The sequence below is a fragment of the Melospiza melodia genome, chromosome 5 (genome assembly GCF_035770615.1).
Source record: "Melospiza melodia melodia isolate bMelMel2 chromosome 5, bMelMel2.pri, whole genome shotgun sequence".
NCBI lineage: Eukaryota > Metazoa > Chordata > Aves > Passeriformes > Passerellidae > Melospiza > Melospiza melodia.
Genome location: NC_086198.1, coordinates 3,850,625 through 3,876,199, shown reverse-complemented (window position 1 = coordinate 3,876,199; position 25,575 = coordinate 3,850,625). Strand labels below are relative to the sequence as shown.

The window sequence follows — 25,575 nt, the reverse complement described above, 5'->3', positions numbered from 1 at the left end:
TTATGAAACCCCAACCTTTGCTACTACCCTTGATGTATCTTGTTTGTGCTCTGTCAGACCATTTTCTCCCTGGAGGATGCACCATCCAAACCCCTCAGCATCGTGGCTGAGCCAGGAGGAGCCCTGTCACTGAAGGGCTCAGTAACTGCACGGCTTGGTGACAGGCTTGTTCCTCCCCAGAGGTTTGTTTCCAGTGGCTGTTCCTGCATGCCAAGATCAGCTCCCTGCTGTTTTGGTTTTGTGTTGGGGAGGCAGATTGCATGTGGAGTGATGGCAGCAATGTGGCCATGAAGATAAAGAGAGGGTCTGTATCAAACATAAACAGTGCCCATAAATGCATATATTTGAATGTTTCATGAAGTAAAAGATACTGTAACTAAAACAATATGAGGGATGATTTTGTCCTAAAACGGGCCAGAGTTTAATATAAAGTATCTCTATGTACATTCTGAAGTTCAAGTGTGTGTAAGAGCAAACAGTTTATGGTTGCACAAGATTCCCTGCTCGATCTGAACTTAAGTATGAATACCCTGGCTGTCTGAAATGGGCTATCTGATGGGAAATCTGACAAGAAAGACCACATATTTAAAGGTTAAACAGCAACAGGAAACTTCCTGGGGAAACTTCAATGGCAGGATGCCTGCTCTGTCAGGACGATAAGATCTGCTCCCTGGCTGCATCTGACCCTATTAGCAAAGCCAGCTCCTGCATAAACACTGCAGACTTTGACCAACAGGACCCAGGGAACCCTCTTGCACCACCCCAGTTTTCTGGGAAAAGTAGAGCACAAACACATTTTCCGCTTCCTTCACAAATTTATAAGCCTGAAGTCTGTTTCTGCAGCTTCAGATAAAATGCCTGCTACAACTTTTTTTTTATGACTTTATGACTTCAGATAAAATGCCTGCTACAACTTTTTCTCTTTTTTTAATGTATCCTGTGGAAAGGTTAGAACAGATGTAAATCAAAAACAGAAAAGCAGATGTGAAAGGTGACAGAGGGTGATAACTGTCCAGCCAGTGAACAACTGGAAGACCCCAGACCCAAAAATAACCACTGGAACAGGTGGGTGGGCTGTAAGGGCACAGAAGCCCAGGGATTCCTTTGTTTGTGGTCCCTCCCAGCAGCCCCCCGGCTGAGCTGCTCCCATTGCTGTAGCAATCAGTTATCTCATGTTTCCCCCCCGCTGAAATCAGACCCCTGACACTGCTGCAGGAAATCTGGGCTAGAGAAATTTCCTTAACAATATTTATTTCCACTTTCTGAGCGTTCTGTGATTATTTATTCTGTTATTATGATTCGGTCTTTAACGGAGCAAAGATACTCGCGAGTTTGTGGGTCAGGTCTCTCACCAGATTGAAAGGAAATTCCCCTTCATTCTTCCTTCCGCCTGCTGGGAGGGGAGGCGCCGCTCCAAGCCGCCGCTAGATGTCAGCCCAAACCCGCCGGAGCCTCTGCCCGGAGCTGCCCCAGCGCCGAGGGGCTGCCGGGGATGGGGATGGGGCCGGGACCCGCGCCCTGCACGGAGCGCCGGGGAAAGGCGGGGAGCTCCCGCCGCCTCGCACCGAGTCCCTTTCTAAATTAACACGCGTTTGTGCATTTTAAGGGGGAGAAACTTGCGCCCGAAGCTGCTGCCCTTGTGGCAGGCGCGGCAGAAGGAGCTGGCATCTCCCGCAGACCGCGAGCGGCGCCTTCCCCCTGCCCGCCCGGCTGTGCGGGGGCTCTGGCAGCCGGGGAGGGCCGAGAGCTGCGAGCGTCCCCGGCCGTGGGGAGGGAAAGCGCTGCCCCGCCGCCCTGAAGGAGCTCCGGGCTGCTGCGGGCCAGGAACAGCCCCGGCTCCGGGCTCCCCTGAGCCCAGGCTGATGGGGCACCCTGGGTGTCACAGCGAGCGACAGCAGTGGCAGGGGAGCAGCACTCACCGGGGCACTTTTTGCAAGTAATTTAAAGCTCCATTAGTGGTTTTTTTCCTCCTCACGGCACTGTTGTCCCAGACTGTTTAGCTCGCAGACACCAGTTACCAAGGTTAGTGTTGACTGAAAACCCTGAGACAAAAACAGAAATTGCCCAGTGAAAACGTAGCATTTCCTCATATTTCCACTCTGGGGACGGAGGCAATTTCCCCTTCCCTTGTTTGGAAAACAGCCTTCCTTCCCCATTTCCCTCCAACTCACTCTCTGGCAGGCCAGCCTGGCAAGGGCTACGGGCTACAGGGCTGAGATGCCCTTGTGGAATCCAGGCATTAAAGGCTGGCAGTTAATACCCATTCCTTCACATCTCTTCCTGCTTTTCCACCCTCTGTTTTTTCTGTGGGTTGTTTGTTTTTTTTTTTGTTTTTTTTTTTTTTTTTTTCCTTAATGTGTGAGTGTTTCCCTGCACAGCACCTGTCCTTCCTTCTGTCCTGTTGTGCAATGAGAGGCATTCAGGAATCACGCAGGCAGAACCCAGCTGAGCTGCAGCTCCATGGGGTGCAGTGCACCTCCCATATGGTTGTTTGGGACACCCCTGGCCTGGCAAGGGCTCCCCACAGCAGGGATGAGGTTGCTGCATCTGAGCTGGCTGGCACAGGAAGGGCTCAGGCATCCCTGCAGCCAGGCCTCCTGCTCCCTTGGTGAATTTGCCCCTCAAAAAGACAAACCTAGAGACACCTTCAAGCTCTTGCACTTTTGAAAACCCCTCTTCTTCCAATCAAGGGATTTTCAGCAAAGCAAATGCAAACAGCTCTGGGTCAAAAGAACAAGTATTTAAGGTGCTCTGCAGCCTGGTATCCTGCAGTAGGTAGCCTGTTCTGCTGGCTTAGCTGCTCGGTAAGATGTGTTTCATTTCTGAACCACTTCCTTAAAGAACAGCTAGATGTGTGGTGGATACAATTTGTTCTTGATTATTGCTGAGGAAGAAAGAGCACAGCAGCACAAACAACCACATGCGCTGGTTTGAGCAGTGACCCTTCAGCTGCTGCTCCTTGGGTCAGCAGTGGCACGGCTGAATTGCAGGCAGCCCGTGTGGGAAAGCACGTGTGACACCAGGCAGAGGGGGGACTTGGACTTCATTAGCTTGACATCATGCCTTCCATGGCTTGGCTTTTTTTATTTTTCATTTCCTTTACGAAGCTCTGCTCCTGGATCCTGGCAACACTTCATTACACAACAACAGTTGCCATGGCCACTGAAGTGCAGGCAGAAAACAGCACTGTTGCAGGGCTGGCAGAGCTGCTGCAGGGCTGGCAGAGCTGCTGCAGGGATGGCAGAGATGCTGCAGGGCTGGCAGAGATGCTGCAGGGATGGCAGAGCTGCTGCAGGGCTGGCAGAGATGCTGCAGGAATGGCAGAGCTGCTGCAGGGATGGCAGGAGATGCTGCAGGGCTGGCAGAGATGCTGCAGGGATGGCAGAGCTGCTGCAGGAATGGCAGAGATGCTGCAGGAATGGCAGAGCTGCTGCAGGGATGGCAGGAGATGCTGCAGGGATGGCAGAGATGCTGCAGGGATGGCAGAGCTGCTGCAGGGATGGCAGAGATGCTGCAGGGATGGCAGAGCTGCTGCAGGGATGGCAGGAGATTCTGCAGGGATGGCAGGAGATGCTGCAGGGCTGGCAGGAGATGCTGCAGGGATGGCAGAGCTGCTGCAGGGCTGGCAGGAGATGCTGCAGGGATGGCAGAGCTGCTGCAGGAATGGCAGAGCTGCTGCAGGGATGGCAGGAGATGCTGCAGGGATGGCAGAGCTGCAGGGCTGGCAGAGCTGCTGCAGGAATGGCAGAGCTGATGCAGGGATGGCAGAGATTCTGCAGGGCTGGCAGAGCTGATGCAGGGATGGCAGAGATTCTGCAGGGCTGGCAGAGCTGCTGCAGGGCTGGCACAGATGCTGCAGGGCTGGCAGGAGCTGCTGTGGCTTCCTGGGCACACGGAGTCCTGGTGCAGGGGAAGGTGGGTGCATGGGTGTGCAGGTGCATGAATGCACTGCTGCATGAGTGCATGGGGTGGGAGTGCATGGATGCAAGGGCAGGCATCCCACTGGGGGCACAGCACCCTTCTGGTCACTTGCAGGCATGAGCATCCCACAAAGAGCCACCAGCTGGGAGCAAGCCATGCCTCACAGCAAAAGTCTAATGTGAACGGGCCGGAATATTTTGCATGAGCTCAGTATGGGCATCTGCAGCTTCATGCCTGCTTTAGAAGTAGGGATGAGTGCTGGAAAGGGAGGGGGTGGAGCTGCAAGGATGCTCGACATGCTGCCAGCTCTCTGTGCATGTGTAGGTCATGAAGGTGACAAAACACAGGCAGGCACTCAGGAGCTCGAGGGGTGAGCTACTCTGAAGAGGCAGCCCGGCCATCCTGTTGGTGCTCTCTGCTGGTGTGCACAGGGCTTGTGGAGGGGTGGGAGAGATCCTCTGAAGCTGTTGGGGCTCGCTGCTCTGCTGATGCACTGCAGGCAATGCGGCCAAGGAGGGAAGCAGTGCCCAGCAGCTGCTGCTCAGGCAGCTGGAGGGAGCAGGTGAAACCCTGCGCAGTCCACACTGGGGCTGGCAGTACTCAAAAGAGGGGTTCTGGTGTGGGGCACCACATCAAGGAGTTTGCTTTTATTACCTCACCTGCATTAAGATTTATTGAAGACCCCCACGGAGAAGCTGCTGCTGGGGGTTACTCACAGCAACAAGAAGCTCTTGCTGGGGTGGCTGTGGAAATTGCCAACCACCGTTTCCCCTTCATCCCTGCACTACTGGAGATATTGGGGCAGGAACAATGGCAGCAGAGCGCACTGGCCACCCAAGCTCACCCAAGTTTGGCGTGCCCTTCTAGCCTGGAAGAAGTGAGGGTTTAAATCCTCCGTGCAGGGGGTGCCAGTGGAGGGGAGGCTGCCCTGCCTGTCTTGCTGCTGCCCCTGGTGTAGCTGGGGTGCAAGAAAAAGGACAGGTAACCTAAATCAGGGCAGTGAGACCAGCAAGAGTTAATTTTGCAGAGCTCTTTGTTACTCATGGCACATTCATTTTGTTTATATTCTGTTCTATAAAACTAAATAGTTCCTCTCTCAGTGGTTTTATAGTCTCTAAAGAGCTCTAGCACATTGCTCATCATTTTACATTTGTTTGCTTGTTTCTCAAGCCAGTTCTTCCAGTGTCTCCTAAATCATGTCTACTGTTGTTTGAATCCCTTCCAGTTTCTTGCCATCTTCCCAGTGCCAAATGAACAAAATATTCGTGGTTCATAGCAATATTCACTGTGACACAGAAACAGGAGCCTTGTGCATGGGAATTTCTGGGGCTCCCCAGTCAAACAGCATAAAGATAGTGCCTTTGTGGCTATAGTGGCTGTACCTTTTTAAGCTTTTAACTCACTACAAGTACATAGGATTTCCTTCAGTTAGATTTTAAATCCTCCCCTTCCCTCCCCCTTCCCCTCCCCTTCCTTCCCGCCCATTCTTTTTCCGGAATCCAGGAGTTGCGCTTGTTTTGAGTTAAGAACCCACAAAGGCAAAGCTTTAGGCCTTAGCCCATTGCCTGTTCTGCCATTCCTGATCTCTGCAGCATGATCCCTTCCTTGGGCAGTGGTATTGTGCTCTGCAGTCTCTTTAATGTAACACTTTTTCATGGCTTCAGTTATATAGTGCCCTGAAATCTGTCTCTGACCTCTGTGGTTCAAAATTCCATACGGACCTTTCAGTTGCTCTGGAGTCAGATGGGGTCCTGGTTTGCTACATTTCATATTTATTTTGCTGTCAGAGTTGCAAGCGAAGCTGTGCCCCTACGAAATCCTGAGCAGGCCACTCTTTTGATGTGTCTTCAATCACATTTTGCTCTTCTCAGATATCCTTAACATAATGTTCACGAAAATCAACCTAGCTGATCTTGCCATTCACCATTAACTCCTGGAAACTGTGAAAATAATTTTTTCTTTTAATCCAAGAGTGAGAATTCTCCCCGGGCTTTCTGTCTAATGACATGTCCCACTGTGTTGTGAGAAACCTGCTTCAGAGCAAGACAGCCTGGGGCAGGCTCCTGGTCACCACAGCCCCTCTCCTGGGAGCAGGAAACCTTCAGGGGTCGCTGCTCTTCCTTCAGGCAGCCAGGTCACCCTCTCAGTGCAGATGAAGCTCCTCAGCCACACCAGCCTCACAGTGCAGTGTCAGCTTCTGGCACACTGTGGGGCAGGGAAAGGCTGACCCATCAGAGACAGCGGCTTGGAGCAGTCCCTTCAAGACACACTGAGCAAAAGCTCCAGATTTTGCTTTTCTGGTAGTCTTGGGTTTCATAGCTGTTGCAGGACCAGGCAGAATTCTCTGTAAATGCTACTGTTTGCTGTGTCTGATTTATTTCACAGCAAATAAAAGTGCACATGACAGTTTTCCATTCCCTCAGAGAGTAATGTCAATTCTTAAGCCTTTCCCTCCCTTAGCCAAGACTTTTCCCCCCTGCCACTTGAAGTGTGACATTTTTCTCTGAGGTAGGTGACTTTACAGCTCTGTTGGCTAACCTTGGTGAAAACCTTTTCCCACAAGTTTGATGATGATTCACTGGCATTATCCAGAGCACAGATTCTCCTGTTTAAGCAACTCACACAATTTCTGTCAGCAGCATGTCTGAACACCAAAAATTGCCAAGTGATGACAAGCCCGAGAAGGGCTGCTGTTGGCAGAGTAAAGTTTTCTCCTGTCATGTTGAGGTTACAGATACTTTAGTGTGTCTGCTGTGGGTGCACAGCTGTAGATCCCCTCAGGAAGCACCTTTTCTCCCCAGTAAGATTATATCAGAAAGAAGTATTGATCCGAATAACAGCGAAAAGATTAAAGCTGCATTGCAGAGTGGGGTGTTGAAAGAAGCCTCAAGTGAATGTCTGCGATTGTGTTCAGGTCCTGCAGTCTTCTGCTCTTGTTTCCTCCTGTCTTCAGCTCTGCAAGTGACAGCGAGGTTCAGTGCAAACATTGGACACTTTGTTCCACGTATAGCTTCACATGTAGGTGGGGAAAGGGCCAAGGCTGAATTTTTTCTCTGCTAGTCTCTATAAACAACCTGAACATCTTGCAGCTGTCAGAGCTCAGACCATCACATCTCATAAACCATCTGCAAACCTCTATGTGATATGGAAGATTGAAAGAACAGGCTGTGTCTGTGAGTCGTTCTCATTAAAAATATCTAATTCAAGTCAGTCTGATGCAAAGTAAAGTTCAGTTTTTCCAAAGTATGTACTGGCTTTGGTGGATGCCAGTGGGTCACGGGGTAGTCTCACACTGCCCTGGCAAAACAAGTACTCTCTGATAACCTTCCCATGGGGACATGCACTGCAAAAATGATCTTAACACTCTCAGCCTGCTAGGGAACAGTAAGACAGCCTTGGGCTATGAAACAGTGACTTGGTTTCTGCAAAAGTTTGAGCAGCACAGCCTGAAAACAGAAATGGTGAAAATGCTTTGGTGGAGAGGGGGATGGAAATGCCCCCACCTCAGGACAGCTGTACCTGATTCTTCCTTACACCTCATCCAAGCACTCCTGTGGAGGAGCTGTTGCTGCTGGCGCTGTCTCTGCCCATCAGTGTCACTTTCATTTCTGTATACTCTGGTCCAGGCTGTGGCACACCTAATTTGCATCCAAGTCCACTTTGTCAAAGAGCTTGCAATAGTGGAGATCCCAGTGTTTCTTCTTCCCTCTACCCTTTTGTTAGAGATAAATTTCAGTTCCAAAATATAGACGAAACAAAACCCCAGCAACAACTTCACTGGCACCCTCCAAAGTATCTGCAGAAGCGAGCTAGAAAAGGTTGCTCAGTTCATGTTCTACTGAGCAAAGCTCTTGCCTCCATGGCCATCACAGCCAGACTCAGACACACACCAGGGGATGGAAAGCTTGGGCTGGCACCAAGAAACCTATTTTTAAACTGCCTCTGCTGCATAACGTAATATGAGACTAAACTGCCCGATGGCTCCTCCCTGATTGCTCGGAGTGATGGCACAGGAGGCCACGGGGTGGCCCTGGAGCGTTCTGTCCCCCTGCATCCCCCCTGCATCCCCCCTGCATCCCCCCTGCATCCCCCCTGCATCCCCCCTGCATCCCCCCTGCCTCCCAAGGGCTGCGGAGCTGCCTCGCCCCCGAGCTTTGGTGCCCACAGGCAGGCGTGCAGGGCTGCCCAAGAGCTTCTCACCTTCTCGGGCATGCAGTGACTTCTCAGCACGGTTTTCTGCGTGGCTTGTACTTTCTAAGAAAGGAGCTGAAGCGAAGCCCGAGAGTGAAGAAGCAGCTCTGCTTGCTGGCCCCAGGGACAGCAGGCGCTTTGCACACGCCCGGAAAAAATCCCTGCAGATCAGACAGAGATGTAAAACCCCATCAAACCACTTGAGAGAGGGAGTGAGAGGTGTTTTACACCATCAACTTGGATGAGATCTCTTTTAAATTTAGCTGAAATGAAAGGAGGGTGGGGAGTTTTTGTATTGCTACTGGAAGCATTTTTCAGTCTGCCCTAAAAATGACATGAAACTGCAACCTCAAAGTAGTTTATTTACAGGCTTGGGTTTAAAGAAATCTCTCTGTGAGGGGGAAAGGTTATTCCTCAGCCAGCAGGCAGAACTGGAGCTGGGGCATGGCTGATGGTTCTGGCTCCTGAGGTTTGAACTAGGTGGGGTTGCTGTTGGTAACTAGAGCCAAGAGGAAATATTTGGGTGAGGGAGCTATAACTAGGCATGCCATCTAACCAGTCATAGGCTGGGTCTGGACAACAGAAAATGAGAGATTTGGTGTCTAACTTCCCATGAATGCCAGGGGGATATAACTGCTTTTTAAAATGAAGAGATGGTATTACTGCTTTAAAAATGTATAAAAAGTCAATGTGGCAGCAGGCTTGGAAAGCTCAAGATGGGGTAAGGCAGGGTCTTATGGTGGTATGACCTTCCATAGAACTAATAATAAAATTGGGGTTTTGGACTGACATACTCTAATGTCTATACCAACTAAGGGGTAAATGCTCCAGGATAATGTCTGGACCTGATGAAAACAAATCAGCAGCATTTTTCACGTATACTTTCATTTAAATGGAGGTAAAACTGTGTAAGAACAAGGCCCCAGGGCCCTCAGCTGAGCACACCAGATGAAGCAGGTGCTGCCCCAAAATTGTGGGATTGGACTGACACCATGCTCACAGAGCCACCATCATCCCTGCCCTGCTTGGCTGCCTATGTCTCTCTGTGTTCATGTGTTTACATTTCTATTTAAATTTACCTGCAAGTCTGATTTTTCTGGAGTTTTAACATACTTTGTTTTGATAGATAATTGCTAGTCATGTAGTATATTTTACTTTTGGAGTTTATTAATCTGCTTCCAGCTATAATTCCATCTTAGCCTAGTTTTGTCTAAGAAATAGGAAATGTTTTCTCATTCCTAGAGTAACAGATGTGAATATCATCTTAAGGATGGGAAGCTTATCAAGTGCCCAGTACAGTATTTTTCAATGATATTTCAAGAAACTCTTTATCCTGAGTCTCTCTGAGAGGAGACATTGCTTTTTGATCCCTGGATCACAATGAAGTTTTACTTTATGGAAGTTGTGGGGGAGCATGCCATAGTTTTCATTTATTTTCCCATGGAAATTGTAAATCTGTACATATTTCATGGCTTAGTCATATACATTACAGAACAATGCTTGTGGTTATCCCATTTTTTTTTCCTTTGCAATCTGAAATAAAAGGTTACCTCTTTTGATCAAAACTGGTTTTGACCACATCTGGAACATGCAGTGGTGAAACAAGAAGAAATGTCAGGGTCCTTTTCACACTGGAGCAGAGTTGGCAAGCGCCTGGTGATACCTGTGGGGTCACTGGTACCTGCTAACATGTTGTCTTCCTAGAGTTTAATAGGATTACAAGCTAGATTTGCACTAGAGTTGATGCTAAAAACTTCCTGACCTGCCATTCAACCTTACCATCCACTTTTGAAAGTCCCACTGGGTTGAGCTCCCACTCTGCTGCTCTCAGCCTTCAGAACTGAAAATTGTACGAACCATTCATCTGAAGATCAGGCCCACGCTTCTCCTGTGCCAGAGTTTTGTGAGAGATGCAGGCACTGAGGAATAGCCAAGGTGCTGTTTCTTTTTTGGGCTGAGCTAAGGATGTGATATGTCATGCAAACCACAGTGGGTGTAGAAAGCTGCTCCTACTTTCATCCAATGCTTCCCCAGTAACTCAGAAAATGAGACTTTAGTACTTTTTGCTAAATTTCACTCTAGAGATAGTCTGAGATTTCCCTCCGCATCGGAAGACACAAGAGAATGTTTTATATAATGCCAGCTGGTAATTAACACAGATTAGTGACAGGAAATATGGAGCTGGAAATGTTGCACTGAATTAAGCCATGCCTCCAAGGACTGTAGCATAGGAACTACTCGCTGTGAGGTTAGGAAGTTCAACAGCCTCTGTCAAAAACAGTCCCTTTTATTTAACTTTCGCTTCTGCTCTCAGTTTTGGGCTGATGTGATTCCAAAGAGGAGTTCCTGTTTCTCTTCCCTCCTCCCTTCCATCCAGAGGCCTGTGCAGGGCCTGCAGGAGGGGAAGGAGGGCGAGCAGGCCGTGCCCGTGCCGTGCCATGCCCGGGCTGCCCTGGCACCGAGCAATTCCAGCCCTGGGGGGCTCAGAGGGAGCCAAGCCCCGCTCCTCACCCTGTGCTGGCCTTGCCCCGAGGGTCACTTGGCACAGAGAGCCTGGCCAGGGTGCTCCTTCCCAAGGCCACACGGAATAGAGCATCCATGTGGGCACAGACACCACGGACACCCTGGCTCAGCACACACACAAACCACTGTCACGGAGGGTGAGGGTGGGCAGTGGGACCTCTCCCCACGTTTGGGAGTAATTCCTGTGTGGGGGAGCAGCATTTCATCCACAGCTGCTCTGAAATGGTCAAAGTATTGGTGGGACAGTGAGATGAAATAAATCTCTGGTTAAAACTGATCGCCTGTCTTTATTTCTTTGAAAAGCCTGTGAATAAGAAGAAAAAATAAATGTATTCTGCCAGGTTTGTGGAGAGGCAGGTGGCATAGCAGTTAGTAAATCCTGCCAAAAGCTTCTCAACCCAGTGGCCACTGTCACTCAAGTAGGAAAGAAAGGGTAACCAAAGAAAAGGACAGAGAAACAAGTCAGTATTACCGTCCTCTCCTCTCCTCCCCCTTCCCATCCCAGTCAAGTCTAGACTTTTGGATAAATCTTGTGGGACTCCCCAAGTACAGGGTGCCATGTACAGCCCGTGACTGACAGTGACACTTGTTCCTAGGCCCGTTTTGTCACCACAGAAATGTCTCTTTTACCTCTGTTTTCTATCAGGCACTAAAGGGTGAGGAGAGCCTGCTGCCCTTCCCGGGGCAGGGGCAGCCTGTGTGCAGGGACACGAGGGCACGGGCACACACTGTGCCCCTCGCCCTGGGCTGCCAGGGGAAGGGGCTGCTCCTGCTGCCACCCCGCAGGCTGGGAGGCTGTCGGAGCCCAGCACATCCCTCTGGCTGGCCAGCATGGCCAAGACCCCTGCCAGGGGGCTCAAAGCCCTGGCACGGAGCCCAAACCACCTGTGGTTTTGATTATGATCAAATTACCAACCTGATATGAAGATCAGCAAGTCACAACAGTTTAAGTAGAATATTAGTGAAGTTATCACAAGGTGAAAAAGTAGATTTTTGGGTTTCTAGAATGGGGGTTCAGGGGACAAAATGGAGGGATCTGGGTGTGTCCAGTCTTGCTCCTTCTTCTTCTTCTTGGCCTCCATCTTCTGCTGTGATGTTGGCACTTTTGGATTGGTTTAGAGTAGAAGCTCACTGTCTAACATAGGTGGTAGGTATTGGAAAGTAATTGTAAACATGTTATATGTAGTTTTTAGTATAAAGACAAAACATCGCCCCAGGGGCAGCCAGAGTGCCTGGAACTGTCCTGCTGGACAGACCTGGGCAGGGCAGGAGAAAAATTTTTATAGATAAGATACAATAAACAACCTTGAGACTGAGAAATGAAGAGGTCTGACTTTTTCTTCAAGCACTCGGGGTGGGAAAAGAGACTTTTAGTATTCTTGGGGTCATGGTGACCAGCAAAAGATCCTGAGAAGAGGGGTGGGTGCTCAGCACACACAGCTCTGCTGAAGGCTTTCTGAATCGGGCAAAGTGGGGCTGAGCTATGTCCCAATGTTCCTGCAATTCTCCCTCACTGCAAAAACAAATCCTTTCTAAGCACCTGCTTCCTCTTTGAAAGAAAGTAACACTCGTCAGTGAAAACCAGACAGCGGTCTGAAAGAAAAGCTTTTTGAAAAACCTCAAATATAGGTTTGTTGATCGCACACAATGGGCTATTTTCTTTGCATAGGTGGAAATACAGATGTACAAGACATTTGCATGCACTGTCTCTTTGCAGAGTGCCCTAGCCCATGGTCGGGCAGGGAGCTCAATGGCAGGCAGCTCCAGAATGCTTCCAGAGCAGCAGGGATGGGTGACACCGCGGCTGTGTGCCACCCATCTGGGAAATGTGAACATACAGGCATGTCATCGCTTTCCTAGACCGTATATCTGACAAAATCAGAATGCTTGTTTGATGGTTGAATTGTCAGGCAATTGCTCTGAAGCAGTTGAAGAGCAATACTTTTTTACACAATGTATATCTGGATGAAGAAACTCATTGTCAGGGAACATCAGAGTGCCCATCTGTGCAAGGTGTGTCCATTGGGATTAAATAATCATTTGGATACAACCTCCAGCTCACAAACTCTTCAAAATGCTGATTAGCAAATGGCAGGGGGATTTACCAAGGACAAATTCACTTGCCCTGGCTCCAATAATCTTGTCCAAATACTTATCCAAAATCTTGGGGACAGGATACCGGTCCATTCAGGCCAGCAATCTGACGCACATCCCCGTCCTCCTGTTGTAAAAGCTACGGCATGGCTGTAATAATTAATCATCTGGAAAGAGCCCAAGCCCAAAGAACAATGTCATGGCACTGAGTACATATTTACTCAGTCAGGGAAAGCAATGAAAAAAGGAGTTTGACTCCAAGCACAGCAGAAACACCTACCAGAGATTCACAAAAGCAGAATGAGGGTGTGGTCTCAGTGGAAGATACGGTTGGACTTTTGTGAAACTGCAGCCCAATTGTGACAAAAATGGAGTTGAGCTCAATGTTGTTGGGCAGGACTGCCCATCTGACGGTAACTGCACCCATATTTACAGGAGACAACCAGTTTGGCAGGATTTTAAATAGAAATGGGGTCAAAGCAGAATAATATTTCATTTTTTAAAGAGTTTCTGAAGTATTTATACTGGGTTTTTTTGTAAGCGTGAAGGTAGGCAGCTTGGGAACAGGGTGGGCAGGCTCTTCCCTGGATCCTGGGAAGCAGAGGTGATAGGCAGTGTGGGATTTCCATTGGAGAAACAACCAAGTGTGAGTTTTCAGGGCAGCACTGCAGCAAAAGCAGCTACAGGAATTTTCTGGATGCATAAGAAGGTGTGCAGATTGTCAGCTGAAGGACATTACTGCCTGAACACAGGACTCTGAACTTTGTGAAAGGTGCTGCTGCTACAATAAGGAGCATGTAAAATATCTTCAGATGAAGCTGAAGGTCATGGACACCACTAAGAGTAAGGTCTCCATCAATCTGGCCTCTGCCAAAAATCCAGAAGAACTGGCCTCAGCCAATGCATATAATTTTTTTTAGGCAGATAAAATTCTCAGCATAAATTTGGCCAAATTTTTCTTCAAGAGCATGATTTACCCTTCCAAAAAAGAGGGTCCCCACTCTTTCCAAACTGACACAGCATGCAGAAGGGTAACCTGAGCTTTGGCCAAGCAGACCTGGTTTGCTGCAAGGAGAGGTGTCTAGGATAAATGCATTTGGTTTGTGAGTTACAGCAGTTCCCACAGCCATGGACATCAAGGTCTGGCCATCCAGGCCCTGCACCCCAGATGCAGAGGCACCCCAGCATCTGAGCTGATGTGGGGATATCCTGGAGGATATCCTGGAGGATATGGTTGCTGTCTCTGTCCTAGCAAGGAACTTGAGGGGTCACTCTGCACATATTAAGGGACATACAACATGACAGCTGTTGTAGCTCTGAGGGACAAACCATGTTCTTGTCTCCAGATCAACAAAAGCCATTGGAAAAAGTGACAGAGGTGCTGGGCAGGAGGTCCCTCCTCAGATCCCATGACAGCAGTTCTCTAGAAACCCTCAAGCACACTTTTCCTCCATGCTTGGTCTCCAGCCGGGTACAGATTTATCTGGGGGCTTTGGGGTGGTGCCTGATGACCTGACAGCCATACCTGCCACCCTCACCTCCTCCACTGGGGGCAAGTGGCTTGGGCCAGGCAGCTTGCTCTTCCTCACACCGCTCTTTGAAGCTGAAGCCTATCTTTGTAACAACTTGAACTTCAAGTTTGCACGTGAAGCAACATCCGAAGGAGGACCAAAATAACCCAGGCAGCTTCATGCCTGATGAAACCAGTCTTTCTTTTGTAAGGTAACAGAATGGCTTGGCATTGTGAGCCATTTAGCACAGGAGAAAAAGAAGCAGCTCTTGTCTGGAGGGTGCCAGCGCTGTTGGACAGCGTGCCTCTGGCCACAGGCGCCGCGCCCGGCTGGGGCCGTTTGTGCAGCTGCCAAGGGAAGGGAAGGCAGTGCACATCCTGCTGCCTCACCTGGGGACATTGTTTCAGCTGGGACATTGTTTCAGCTTGGTGGGGCTGTGGTGATTGCGGGCACAGCGAGTGAGAGGGGCAGTAACCCTGATGAAGGGGGCTCGGATGCCGTTGTCCTCCGCCTGAGTGCTCCGAGTCCCACAGAGCAGCGAGAAGCTTCTTTACACAAGAAGATGGTGTTTGGTTAAGTAAAGCATCTAAATAAAAATCACATCACCCTAACTTACTGGGATGGATGTTCCTTTAGCTAATCCCTTTTTTTTCCCTTCATCGAGGCTATGTTACCTCAAATTAGCATTTGCTGCAGTCAAAGTGGATCAGTGGAATGGGATGATTTGTCCCTGCAGCTAAGCCTGCAGTGAACTTGATTTATTATCATCTGTCTGCTTTCAAGGACCTTGTTCAGATGGAAACTTAAGAGATTTAAGTAAAACTATTTAGAACCCAGTTAACCAGATTTCCATGAATAAATGCAGACTTGCTGTAAATGTAATTCCTTGCTATTTATTGTGCTGCTCTGGTTTTGCTTTTCTTCTATCCCATCTGGAATATGAAAGTATAAAACCCTAAAATGAACAAGCTCAGGTGAGGATAGCCTCGGCAGAGGTGGCCACTTGTCTGTGTGAAGGAAGCCCTGCTGTCCCAGTGCCGTGAGCTCCCCAGCTCACGGTTACCTGTGCCAGCTGTGAGGACATTGACTCCAGCTGTGGCAGGGGCTGGCTGGGACATGTGGGTGCATTCCCCAAGGGAGGGTGTACTCAGCCTGGCACAGGGCATGCAGGTGCCCAGGCAGGTTCCCCCAAACAGCTGAGGGGCCAGGCATGGCAGAGTGGATTGTTCATCTCTAGGTAACTGATTCTAAACTGATATTTCTTTTTTTTTTTTCTTTCAGAAACGTTGCACTGATATTTTAGTCATAGAATCATTTACTCCTAGATCATCAAGTACAACCATTAACCTAACACTGCCAAGCCCACCATTTAACAACATCTCTAAGTGCCCCATCTACACACAATTCATTTTAGAAGTATTCATTCTGTTTAGAAAGGCCTTGAGGGGAAGCTGTGAGGAGTGGCTGAGGTCTGGCTGAACTTGGTGTGTTCAGCTGGAGACTGAGGGGAGATCTTACCATGGTCTGCATCTTCCTTGTGAGGGGCAGCAGAGTCAGGCAGTGATGTCTTCTCTGTGGTGACCAGAGACAGGACTAACAGAAGGGGCAGGAGGCTGTGCCAGGGAAGGTTTACATGGAATATCAGGTTCTTCATATCAGGTTCTTCACCCAAGAAGTGGTTGGGCGCTGGAACAGGATCTCCAGGGAAGTGATCACAGCACCAACCTGACAGAGTTCAAGAAGTGTTTGGACAATGCTCTCACCACACGGTGTGACCCTTGGGGTTGTCCTGTGCAGGGCCAGGAGTTGGATTTTGAATCAGCCTCAGGAGATTCTATTACTCTATAGAATTAATTTTATAAAATTCATTTTAGAAGAACCCTTTGAAATGCTCATGAAGAGGTCTTGTATCAGCTTTGGTCATATCAATAATTTACATTTTCTCTGTATATTTTCCACTACCAATAACCATCAAATGCTCACAAAGTCTCTCTGTGATACCAAGAAACTCCAAATGGGAGAAGCAATATTATCCCAAAATGCACTGAGCCATGGCACTGTAAGGCCTTCCAGCAAAACAGGAATTGTCTCATTTTCCCAGCAAAGTATGGCAAATGCCAAAGGAAGCTGCAGAAAGTTCAAACACGAGATGAGTCACAGCGCGTGTGCGGGGGCAGCGGAAGCCTTTGGGGAAATGGCTCTTAGGGAAAGCACCTTGGATGGGCTCGCCTGCAGGGCCTCTGTGCTGGGCCAGCAGGGATGTGGCTGTGCTCAGTGGGTACCACAGCCCCCCAAAGGCACCCCTGGGGCTGTCAGGGTGGTGGGGGTGCACACCCCCCAGCTGGGCTCCATGAGCAGCATTGGCAGGAGCGGGGCAGGGGTTTGGGGCAGGGAAAGCCCCACACTGGTGAGTTCACCTCAGAGCTGCCTCATGCCATGTTTCATGCAATCCCTGTAATTGGTTTACCCTCTTCCGTCATGTGGCTGGAGGCAAAAAGTCTTCGGTGGCACAGTGGGCAATTCTGATTCAAAATCCAAAACACAGCCTCCTCCTAGTACTGTGAAGAAAATCAACTCTACCCCAGCCCAAACCAGCACATTCTCCACTCCTCATCCCACACAATTTATGCCATTCTTAGGTCCCACAGTATCCAATAAATCCTAATTAACCACCATCCCCATCCCATCCTTTGAAAGATATACAGATATCATTCCCTTGGGACCACCCCTGAAAAATGTCCATAAAATGTCCATAAAGTGTCCACAGAATGTCCATTACGTTCATTTAGTCCAAGACTTTGGCCCCAGCCAAAACCAGCACACTGCCCCAAGGGTGGTAAAGGATGGAAATATTCCCTGCAGGTGCCCAGAGCATTGCTGGAGGCTTCTTAGGAGAGGATGAAAGCACCAAGTCAAAGCTCTGGGTGGGGGGTTGGCAGGGCCCTACAGACTGCTGGGGGAGGAGGGCAGGAAGGCAGCCAGGCAGGAGGGACAAAGGAGGAGCAGACTGGAAAGGATATGAGGCAGACTCCAGCTGCAGGAGTCGCACAGTGCACGTGTGAAACCTGGCTAAAGGAACCAAAGATGTGAAAGGAAAACAAATGGAAAACAAAAATGAAGGCAGGAGGAGCAGGGCTGGGCTGCAGCAGCCCCACAGATAAATACCCAGGTGGCTGAGTGTGCACACGAATGCCACGACCACCTGGAAGCTTGACACAGCCTCTGGGGGCACTGAGACTGACCCCACCCCAGGCACTAAAACACACTTTAACAGCCGTCAGCTCTTCAGGGCTTGCACTAGAAACAAGCCCACACCCCTGTTTATATGTTTATATCTCTATATTTTCTTGCCCTCAAGAGAACTGTATTCAGAAAAGTATCTCAGCTGCTGGATCTGACAGACCTGTGCCTTGTCATGTGCAACAGGAACAAAAAGTGGCCTTTAAAATATTACAGTGGCTTGTGTGACAGTAATTTTTAAAGTTCTTTAAAAAAAAAAAAAAGGGGGGGGGGCAGGAAAAAAAGAAGAAATTACCCGAGAGTAAAAATACTACCGAAAACTGAAACTTAACACCAGTGACTGTGAGAGATAACATCTCGAAACGGGCACAGAGCAGCCGCCCAACTTCCTGCTGCTCCCCCACCTCTCAGGGCACAAACTGTCAGGGGTTAATAATGCAGCACCTTGGCACATCCCCATCCTGCTGCCTGGGCTTGGACACCTTAAAATTCACCTTTTCCTAAGAAACAGTCTGGAGAAACATACGCAAAGGCATTAACCTTAAAGGGCAGGATGAGGTGTAAAAGTCAGCTGAGAAACCGTACCTCAAAAGAGCAGAGGGAAGGAAGGCAGGGCCACAGCAGGTGCTATCAGGGGCTCTCCAGAGAACAGCTACAGCTCAGAGGTCTGAGAGAGGGGCTCCTCACAAAATTAAAATAAAATCAGTGACTCAGATTCTTCTCCACTGTCTCTACACCAGTATTAGCTTGAATAAAACAAGGAGCTATTTCCACTGACATTTAACTTTCTGACACCAGTCCAAAATTAGCTCTGAACACAAATTCGCCAAGAAGGCCGGGCAGTGCTTGAGTTGCAGTGGTGAGAAGCTTGGCAGCACACCTTTTAGCTGCTGCTGAATTATTTAGACCATGGGTGTGTAACTGAGACAGGACAAGCCCAAAGGAGCTACCTATCATCATCTACTCATCAAAAAGTAATACACCAAACTTTGACAGGGCTTTCTGTGCCTTTGCTGAGTGATTTAAAGCTGCCACACACAGAGGAAAAGCTCATTTGAAAAGCTGTAATGTACCATAGCTGAATTTCGTGCATCCCAAGCCTTTGTGCAACTGCCTTTGCCTCCTCAGAAAGTCTGGGGTCTTGGGCAAGCACTATTTGTGGTCCCCATGGTTTCCTTCCTCCCCACTACTATTTTCATTGTTGTTGACAGAAACATTGTGCACCTGCTGCTGTTACTGCAGAGGTGGAAATCCCCCTCAAAGCACTCACCAGAAGTGTCATTGAGCTGTTTCTTCTGCTGTAGCATCAGCAGGGAGACAATGCACCCTCTCTGGCTTAAAAAAACACCCACACATGTGCCAGCAGTCCCCTCACAACCCCCTTGTAATAAATCCAGTTGACAAAAGTAATTAGCAGACAGACTGCAAAAGCAGCAGGAATGAAGCCAACCTGGCCTGCCACCTGCACCACCAGGTGGGATGATGCCAGAGGGGCACAGGGGCAGGGAGTGCTCCCCTGAGACTAGGGAAAACATCTAAGGAAGTGACATGGGTGTCCCAAGCATGGGCAGTGCCTTGGCCACTGTGTAGCTGCACAGGGAGAGCCTGGCCCTTACCTCCCTGCCAGCCTCCCATCAGAGATTCCTGCAGGCCTGTTGGCTGAGCACATCACAGCGTGGCACAAGATTAACTTGGTATTGCTGGTGGTGCTCGTGGACAGGCACCTGGCTGCCAGTGCTTCAGAGCTGAACTGGCAGGTCAAATAGCACTTTAACTGCTGGGAAAGGCTGGCTGGCTTTTACGGCTTCGTGCACACGGGTAACAAACACCACTGAGCCCTGGATTTCAGAATGAATGTCTGATGTCCCAGCCCAGAGAAATCCTCTGTTGCATTCCATCACCCCACCGTGCATTTGGTCTGAGCACACTGCAGAGGTGTCACTGTCTCTGCAAGGTGTGTGCTGCCTTTGATGGACCAGCTTATGGATGCACACTCCAACTCCCATGCTTGGATAGCTCCTGGGAATGTTTCAGACAGACAAGCCCCGGCAAGAGGGGACTTTGCCAAGCACACACACTGCTCCCAGAGGGAGGGGGGGTGTGTGTCTCCTATTGCTCACTTCTGGAGCAGGGTGGGGGTCAGTGGTTTGGCAACTCAGCTGCCCTCCTTGCAGGATCTAGAGGAGACCAAGCCAGGCTGCCTGGCCATCTGCATGCTGGTGGCAGCTCTCACATGGAATGGCCAAAGTGGAGATGTGACGTCTTCACTTCCTTCAGCTATGCCAAAGTTAACTCATGGGTTAAGCTGAGGGTGCCTGCCTTTCCCTGCTGCCTACTCCTGAGTTTCAGATAGGTGATGCTAAGAGCAGCAAATCCTTCTCCTGGCAAGCAGTAGCTCTTACTTTGCAAACAAGCATTTGTATAGCCCAGGGCAGCCCTTGGGCAACCATCTTCTCACCCCAATGACCAGCCAGGCTTACTGAAGGCAAGTCAGGCAGGACACACAGAAAAGACAGCTCAGCTCTCACTCTGCTCTGGCAGCCCTGTTGGGGGTCAGGCTCTATGTAGGCAGCTGAATCAGCCTTAGAAACTAAGAAACTGGAAAGGTAAATGAATGACCAAATGAAAAGGACAGAAAATAGGAAGTTTACATACATAATTTTAACCCTTGCAAGTTTTTAGATCCGTTCCAAGTACAGCTTGGACATTCCTTGTCTTCCCAGGCCACCAGGCAGTGGGTGACAAAATTACAAGTTTGACACGGACCTATGAAGAAACTTGGAACTGTAGGATCAGGTTAAGAACACAGCAAACATTTCTGTTTAGTTTCCTTTTTCAGTAGCCAGCTAGCCTCTCTCTCTGTGACACAGCCATTGCTGTGCTTGTTATTGCTCATCAGCCCAATACACTCTGCTCTCAGCTCACACACCTGTCAGGCTGGTAGAGAATGGTAATCACATCTGAAGGGCACTCTGTCCGTGTATTTTATGTATCTGAATCAAACTGTGTCACACCCAACAGCTTAAAAAACTGCGAAAGGGTGAGTGCTCTCAACTTCTTTCTGTCCATGCCAGCCCAAAGTGCACAGTGCTGTGCAATGGGCACAGCCTGCCCACTGCCACAACCACATGAGTCACTGTGCACCCTTACTGAGATACACTACAGCTTTCCAGGAATCACAACTTGCCATCATGCAGCAACGTTGAAAGCCCTGGTCAATGCTAACTTGATTTCTGATTAATTCTATTAATTGGTTGAAGCTGCAAAATGAGATTTTTCCAGACAATGAAACTGCAAGCAAGCCATGTGGGGATCTGTGAGGAACAGTGGGAGTACAGCTGGGCTTGCATTGGGTGGGGGATGGATTTTGACAAGATCCCTTCCATGAGGTAACTTGTTCAAAGCACAGCCATGGAGAAACAGCTGAAGAGGTGCCCAGCTCCCAACCTCTACATTTGAGGCCAAACTTGAATAAATCACCTTTGAGTTCTAGTTGCTCTTTCCACCTTGAGCTGCCTCAAGCACAGCACTTCCCATCCTGTTGGATGGGTGCTGCAGAAATTGCACAGGCAGCTTATGCCAATTGCTCACTCTGAGAGGTCACATTCACCTATCAAACCCATACCATCTGGGGCTTCTGAAAGATTAAAAATGAGAGACAAACAAGAGGATTATTAAAAATTTAACTATATACCATATTTATTATCAATCCACAGGATAATCTGATTGCTACATGAGCTCATAAAAGCTATTTCACCTTTACAAAATTAAAAAATAATGTGCCACAAGGATGTCATAACTGCTGATAACCAAGGACTGAATCTTAAAATTATAAATTTTGCTGTAGAAAAGATTAAAAAAAATTATATTCACTTTAGAATTTTACTTTGAATAAAATATTCCCCTGTATAAAAAATAAAAAAGCTTGCTCTGGTTAGAATTAGAGTATTTTTCTTCTTTTTTAAATCTGGGAATTTGCATAATATCTCTGTAATAAGTTTCTTTTCTTTTTTCTATTGTACCACGCGGCATTCAAGCATAGCAGATTAGAAACAAACATGATGAAAGCAGTCTCAGAACATATGAAATCCACATGGAAAGTTTTAGTTTCCTTTCCCTTCCTCTATTCTTTAAAGACACTTTAGCAAGAACAGCCTTGGAAAAGAATACAGGTGGAGAGGGACCTTCAATGTGCCATTAAGTAGAGCAAGGTAATAAAAGGCCTTTTGTAAGTGCTTTCTTAATAAGGTGCAGAAGCAGACTGCAACTTTGCTAGTACTGCACTATATACAATATTCACAATAGATTTTTCTTTATTTAAAAATATTCCAGCTAGTTCACATTTTCTCTCCCATTCTGAGGCTTTCAGTTCCATCACAGCCTTGACAGCAAGAAGCGCAGCAGCACCACTTCCCTTGTGGTGGGTTGGTCCTCTTATGAAACACTGGAACCTGTGAGTGGGCCAAAGTTCTTGGGTTCTTTTCCTATGTAGCAACCTTGGAAAGATGGGTTCAGGTCTACACACTGACTGCTGGAGTCCTGAGTTAAAACCACTCCGGCACTGGAGTCAGACACTGCAATGTTTTCTATTGCCAAGGCTTTACCTTAGGGCTTGTCTCGTGTGCGTCAAGGGATGAACCTCTCTCAGAGAAACGTAAAATACAAAACCAAACAAAACAAAGCTAAAAAACCACACTGTCAAAGGCTTAGCAGCTCTTGACTCTTGACTGAGTGATGTCTGACGTTTTCTTGATGACGCTGGCCCGTGCCTCACGGTCTGGCTGGCTGCTGCTTGTGGAGGCTGTGGACACGACTTGTGGCAGAGGGATGTCTGGGAAAGGAGGCCAGGAGCTGTTGTAAGGCAGTGGGCAGCTTTCTTCTTTGACGGTGACTTGGAGGTCAGGCTTGTTGGCTACAAAAGTTGCCATGCTGGGAAGCATATGAGAAGTGTTCCTCATTCCTAGATTGCTGAGATACTGTTTGCCTTCAATGTTTTTTTTCTGCCAATGAAGTCGTCCCTAGAAATGGGGGAAGAAAGAAAGAAAGGAAGACTGTAAGTGAATACAACTTTGTGAAGTACTCCAAGTAACAAGATGAAGATAGAAATATCCACATATTGCACAGGAATTATCCTGCCTCTAGGAGCCTGAGCCTCTAGCCACCGGCTTAGGATGTCTCTCAGCCATTTCTCCTTTCCTGAAGTCATGTGCTTAAATTTTGTTGGCTCTCCAGCACTCAAGAGGCACTATCTGCTCTTCTGAATGGAAAATAAAGGCCTTATTCCCAGGATGCCAGAGACAAAAATGGATACAGACATTTAGAACTCCAAATGGTCGTGTCTCCTCTGTTACCAGAGAGAGCGTCTTCCTGTCAAGAGGCAGGCACAGAGACCCAACACTACCCAAAATAGCAATACAGGTGAGGCTGCTGGGAAATCACTGTCACTGACAGTGCATCCCTCATCACAGGGAAGAAGTTCATCAAGGGAGGATGAGCATCCACTTGTTTGCCCACCACAGAGGCAGCAATGGCATGTTCTGTTGGAAGAGGTCTGTGGAGTCACTACTGGCAGTCTACATTACAAGGCACCAGAGACCAGGTGGGTTAGCTGTGTTGTTATACAACTGGTGGTCCTCCAAGAAGGAGGATTCAGAGAGCCTTTGGTGAGGGACACAGCAGGAGAGAGCTTTGCAAAAGGCCTTATGCAAAAATACAGCTGGAGCACAGGGCATCCAAGAGCCCTCAGTGAGCTTCACTTGGCCTTTAGGTACACATGGTACAGGTCTGGTACAAGGTCTGGTACCTTGATGGCAGCCCCAAAATAAAAGGCAAGTGGTGTTTTTGTATACGTGCAGCTTAGGTTATTCTCCCCATGGATTCCTTTCACTCAGCAATACCCAAATGACTGCTCAGGAAAGCTTTCTGCCCCACCTACCTCAAACATTCTACCTTAATTTCAGTCATAAGTGTAAGCATTTCCTCCAGTTGTATGAGTTCAGATGCCATTTAAGGAAAACAAAGTGAGCAAGTTTTCAACCAAGATAAAATACTCACTACCCAGCAAGGTCAATGCATCATGTTAACATACTAGCTGGCTCTGGTGATGGCACTGCAGAACACCTTATTGTGCAAACTAATCTTGCTGTTTGGACAGATAAGGAAAATTTAATTTGTAGAGATTCTAATTCTGTGACAATCATCCAAATGTCTGTATCCCCTGAACCTTCCTGGTCTGCTTTTCTCCCCTAGCTATTACCAAAATGAATATTCCACTGGTAGACAGAGCTGCAGTAGAGAAGGGGCAAAAATATCTCAGGGCATGGATCTTGAGACCTTGGTCCAAACTGCTAAAAATCCAGAAAGCACTTACCTCTGCATTTTCTTCATCGCTTGGAACGCTGTCAGTTGTTTCACTTTCTGTCAAACAAAATAGAAACAAAAATGAAACTCATGCTGTTCTATCTATAGTAACAAATTCCAGCTCAGGAGGCCTGATGTGTGTCCAACAAGTGGAAGCAAACAGAGTCAAGTCAAACAACCAGAAAACAATGGAGAAGCATGGAGACCCTGCCACAGCAGGGCTAGACAGCACAGCTGCCTTGAACAACTGGGGTAAATTCACATGGTTATCACAGTTAACATGTCTATATTGTGGAAAAGACAGCAATAGAGAGGGAAGAAGTAGATATGTGCTTTCTGGGAAGAATCTCCAGCAAGCAGGGGGTGCCCCCTCTCCCTTGTCCCTCTACAGCCACTCCAAGCCCTGCAACAAAGTTCTGTCCAAATCTTTATCTCCTGGCAAAATCAGTAACAACTCCATCCTAGAGGAGATAAATGTGGTTTTGTTTCATTAACTGTTATCTCAGCCTGCCACCTCAAGGGCTTGCTGTCACTTCTGGGGCTTTATTACTATTGACATACTCTGGTACAGTTGATATAGTTTTGCTTTTGCTACCACTCCCCAGCTTTTCTCAAGCCTTCACCCCTCACTTGAGCAAGTGGCAATACCACAGTCTCCAGCCCCACCACCTGTCCCCACTGGTCATGGCCTCCCTCACCCTCATCACTTGAACCAGAGCACAAACACAGGAGCACAGCTGCAGTGGAACTGCCATCCTCCTGCAGCTGCAGCCCTCCCTTGCAGAAGGGCCTGAAATGCAGGAATTTGTATTTTCAAGCCTGTGTGTGACTGAAGACATGTCTCCTAAGGTCAGGCTCCTGGCCCATGAGTGGTTGAGACTGCTGTGCCTCAGACACCTCTGAGACAGGGCAGAAACCCCTCTTTTCAGTCTGCAGTGATGGCTGCTGCCTTCAACACAGCTGCTGGGTCCCAGACTAATCCAGTGGAGGCCTGGACTGCAGGTTTTCTTCAGCTTGTGGGGTTTTGAAACACTGTGTCCTGTTTCCTGGGAGGATAACCCATGGCATCTATCAGGATACCAGCACTCCAACCCCCTGAGCCCTGCACAGACAGGGCTCATCCCCAAAGAACACAGAAATCCCACAATTCAGGGAAGGATGTGATGAATTATCATAGAAGGCAGAGAGCTCTGAAGCCCCAATTTTCACCCACAGCTCTGTGTTATGCATTTCAGTCCATGCAAACTGCTTTGCACAGCCCTGCAACTCTGCCTTCCCAGAGCCCAATCTCATGCTCTGCACTGGACATAACATGAGTGCTAAGAGTGCATGGATCATGCCTCATGGATTGTGCCCCTGCACACCTTCAGAGAGACTGGCAGTACCTTGCCATCCTCTCAAGGCCTGGCTAAGCATCAGGTTTAGGCAGGAGACTGCAAACCAATGGGCTGAAGCACTGTTCCCCCAGGATCTAAACTGTACCCAAAGTCCTTTTAGTCCAGCCCAGCTACTCCAGACTGCTGCTTCCAAAGCCAGCACCTCTCCTGTGCCAGAGCCTCCACCACAGTGTGCAGGAAGCAGAGGAGCAGTCCAAAACATTAAACCAAGCTGCAATGCTCATGCACTGCAGGGCTTCTCCTTCACTGGCCCAGGCAGAGAAAGATGTGCCAATGTGACTAAGCTGGCTAATTAAGCCATACTGGGGGGAGGAGAGGAAAAATTAATTCACACAAAG

General features: G+C 48.5%; 1 protein-coding gene across 4 annotated transcripts in view; it reads right to left on the bottom strand.

The window, feature by feature from the left end:
* Positions 1-21,151: 21,151 nt before the first annotated feature.
* IRF2 (interferon regulatory factor 2) overlaps positions 21,152-25,575 on the bottom strand; it is a 39,334-nt gene continuing 34,910 nt past the window's right edge. For all 4 annotated transcript variants that reach the window (XM_063156101.1, XM_063156104.1, XM_063156102.1 and 1 more), the window contains exons 9-10: positions 23,851-23,897; positions 21,152-22,498 (exon numbers count right to left, since the gene is read on the bottom strand). In XM_063156101.1, coding sequence (XP_063012171.1) covers positions 22,187-22,498; positions 23,851-23,897 — 359 coding nt within the window. In that variant the 3' untranslated portion in view covers positions 21,152-22,186. The remainder of the gene's footprint in view (positions 22,499-23,850; positions 23,898-25,575) is intronic.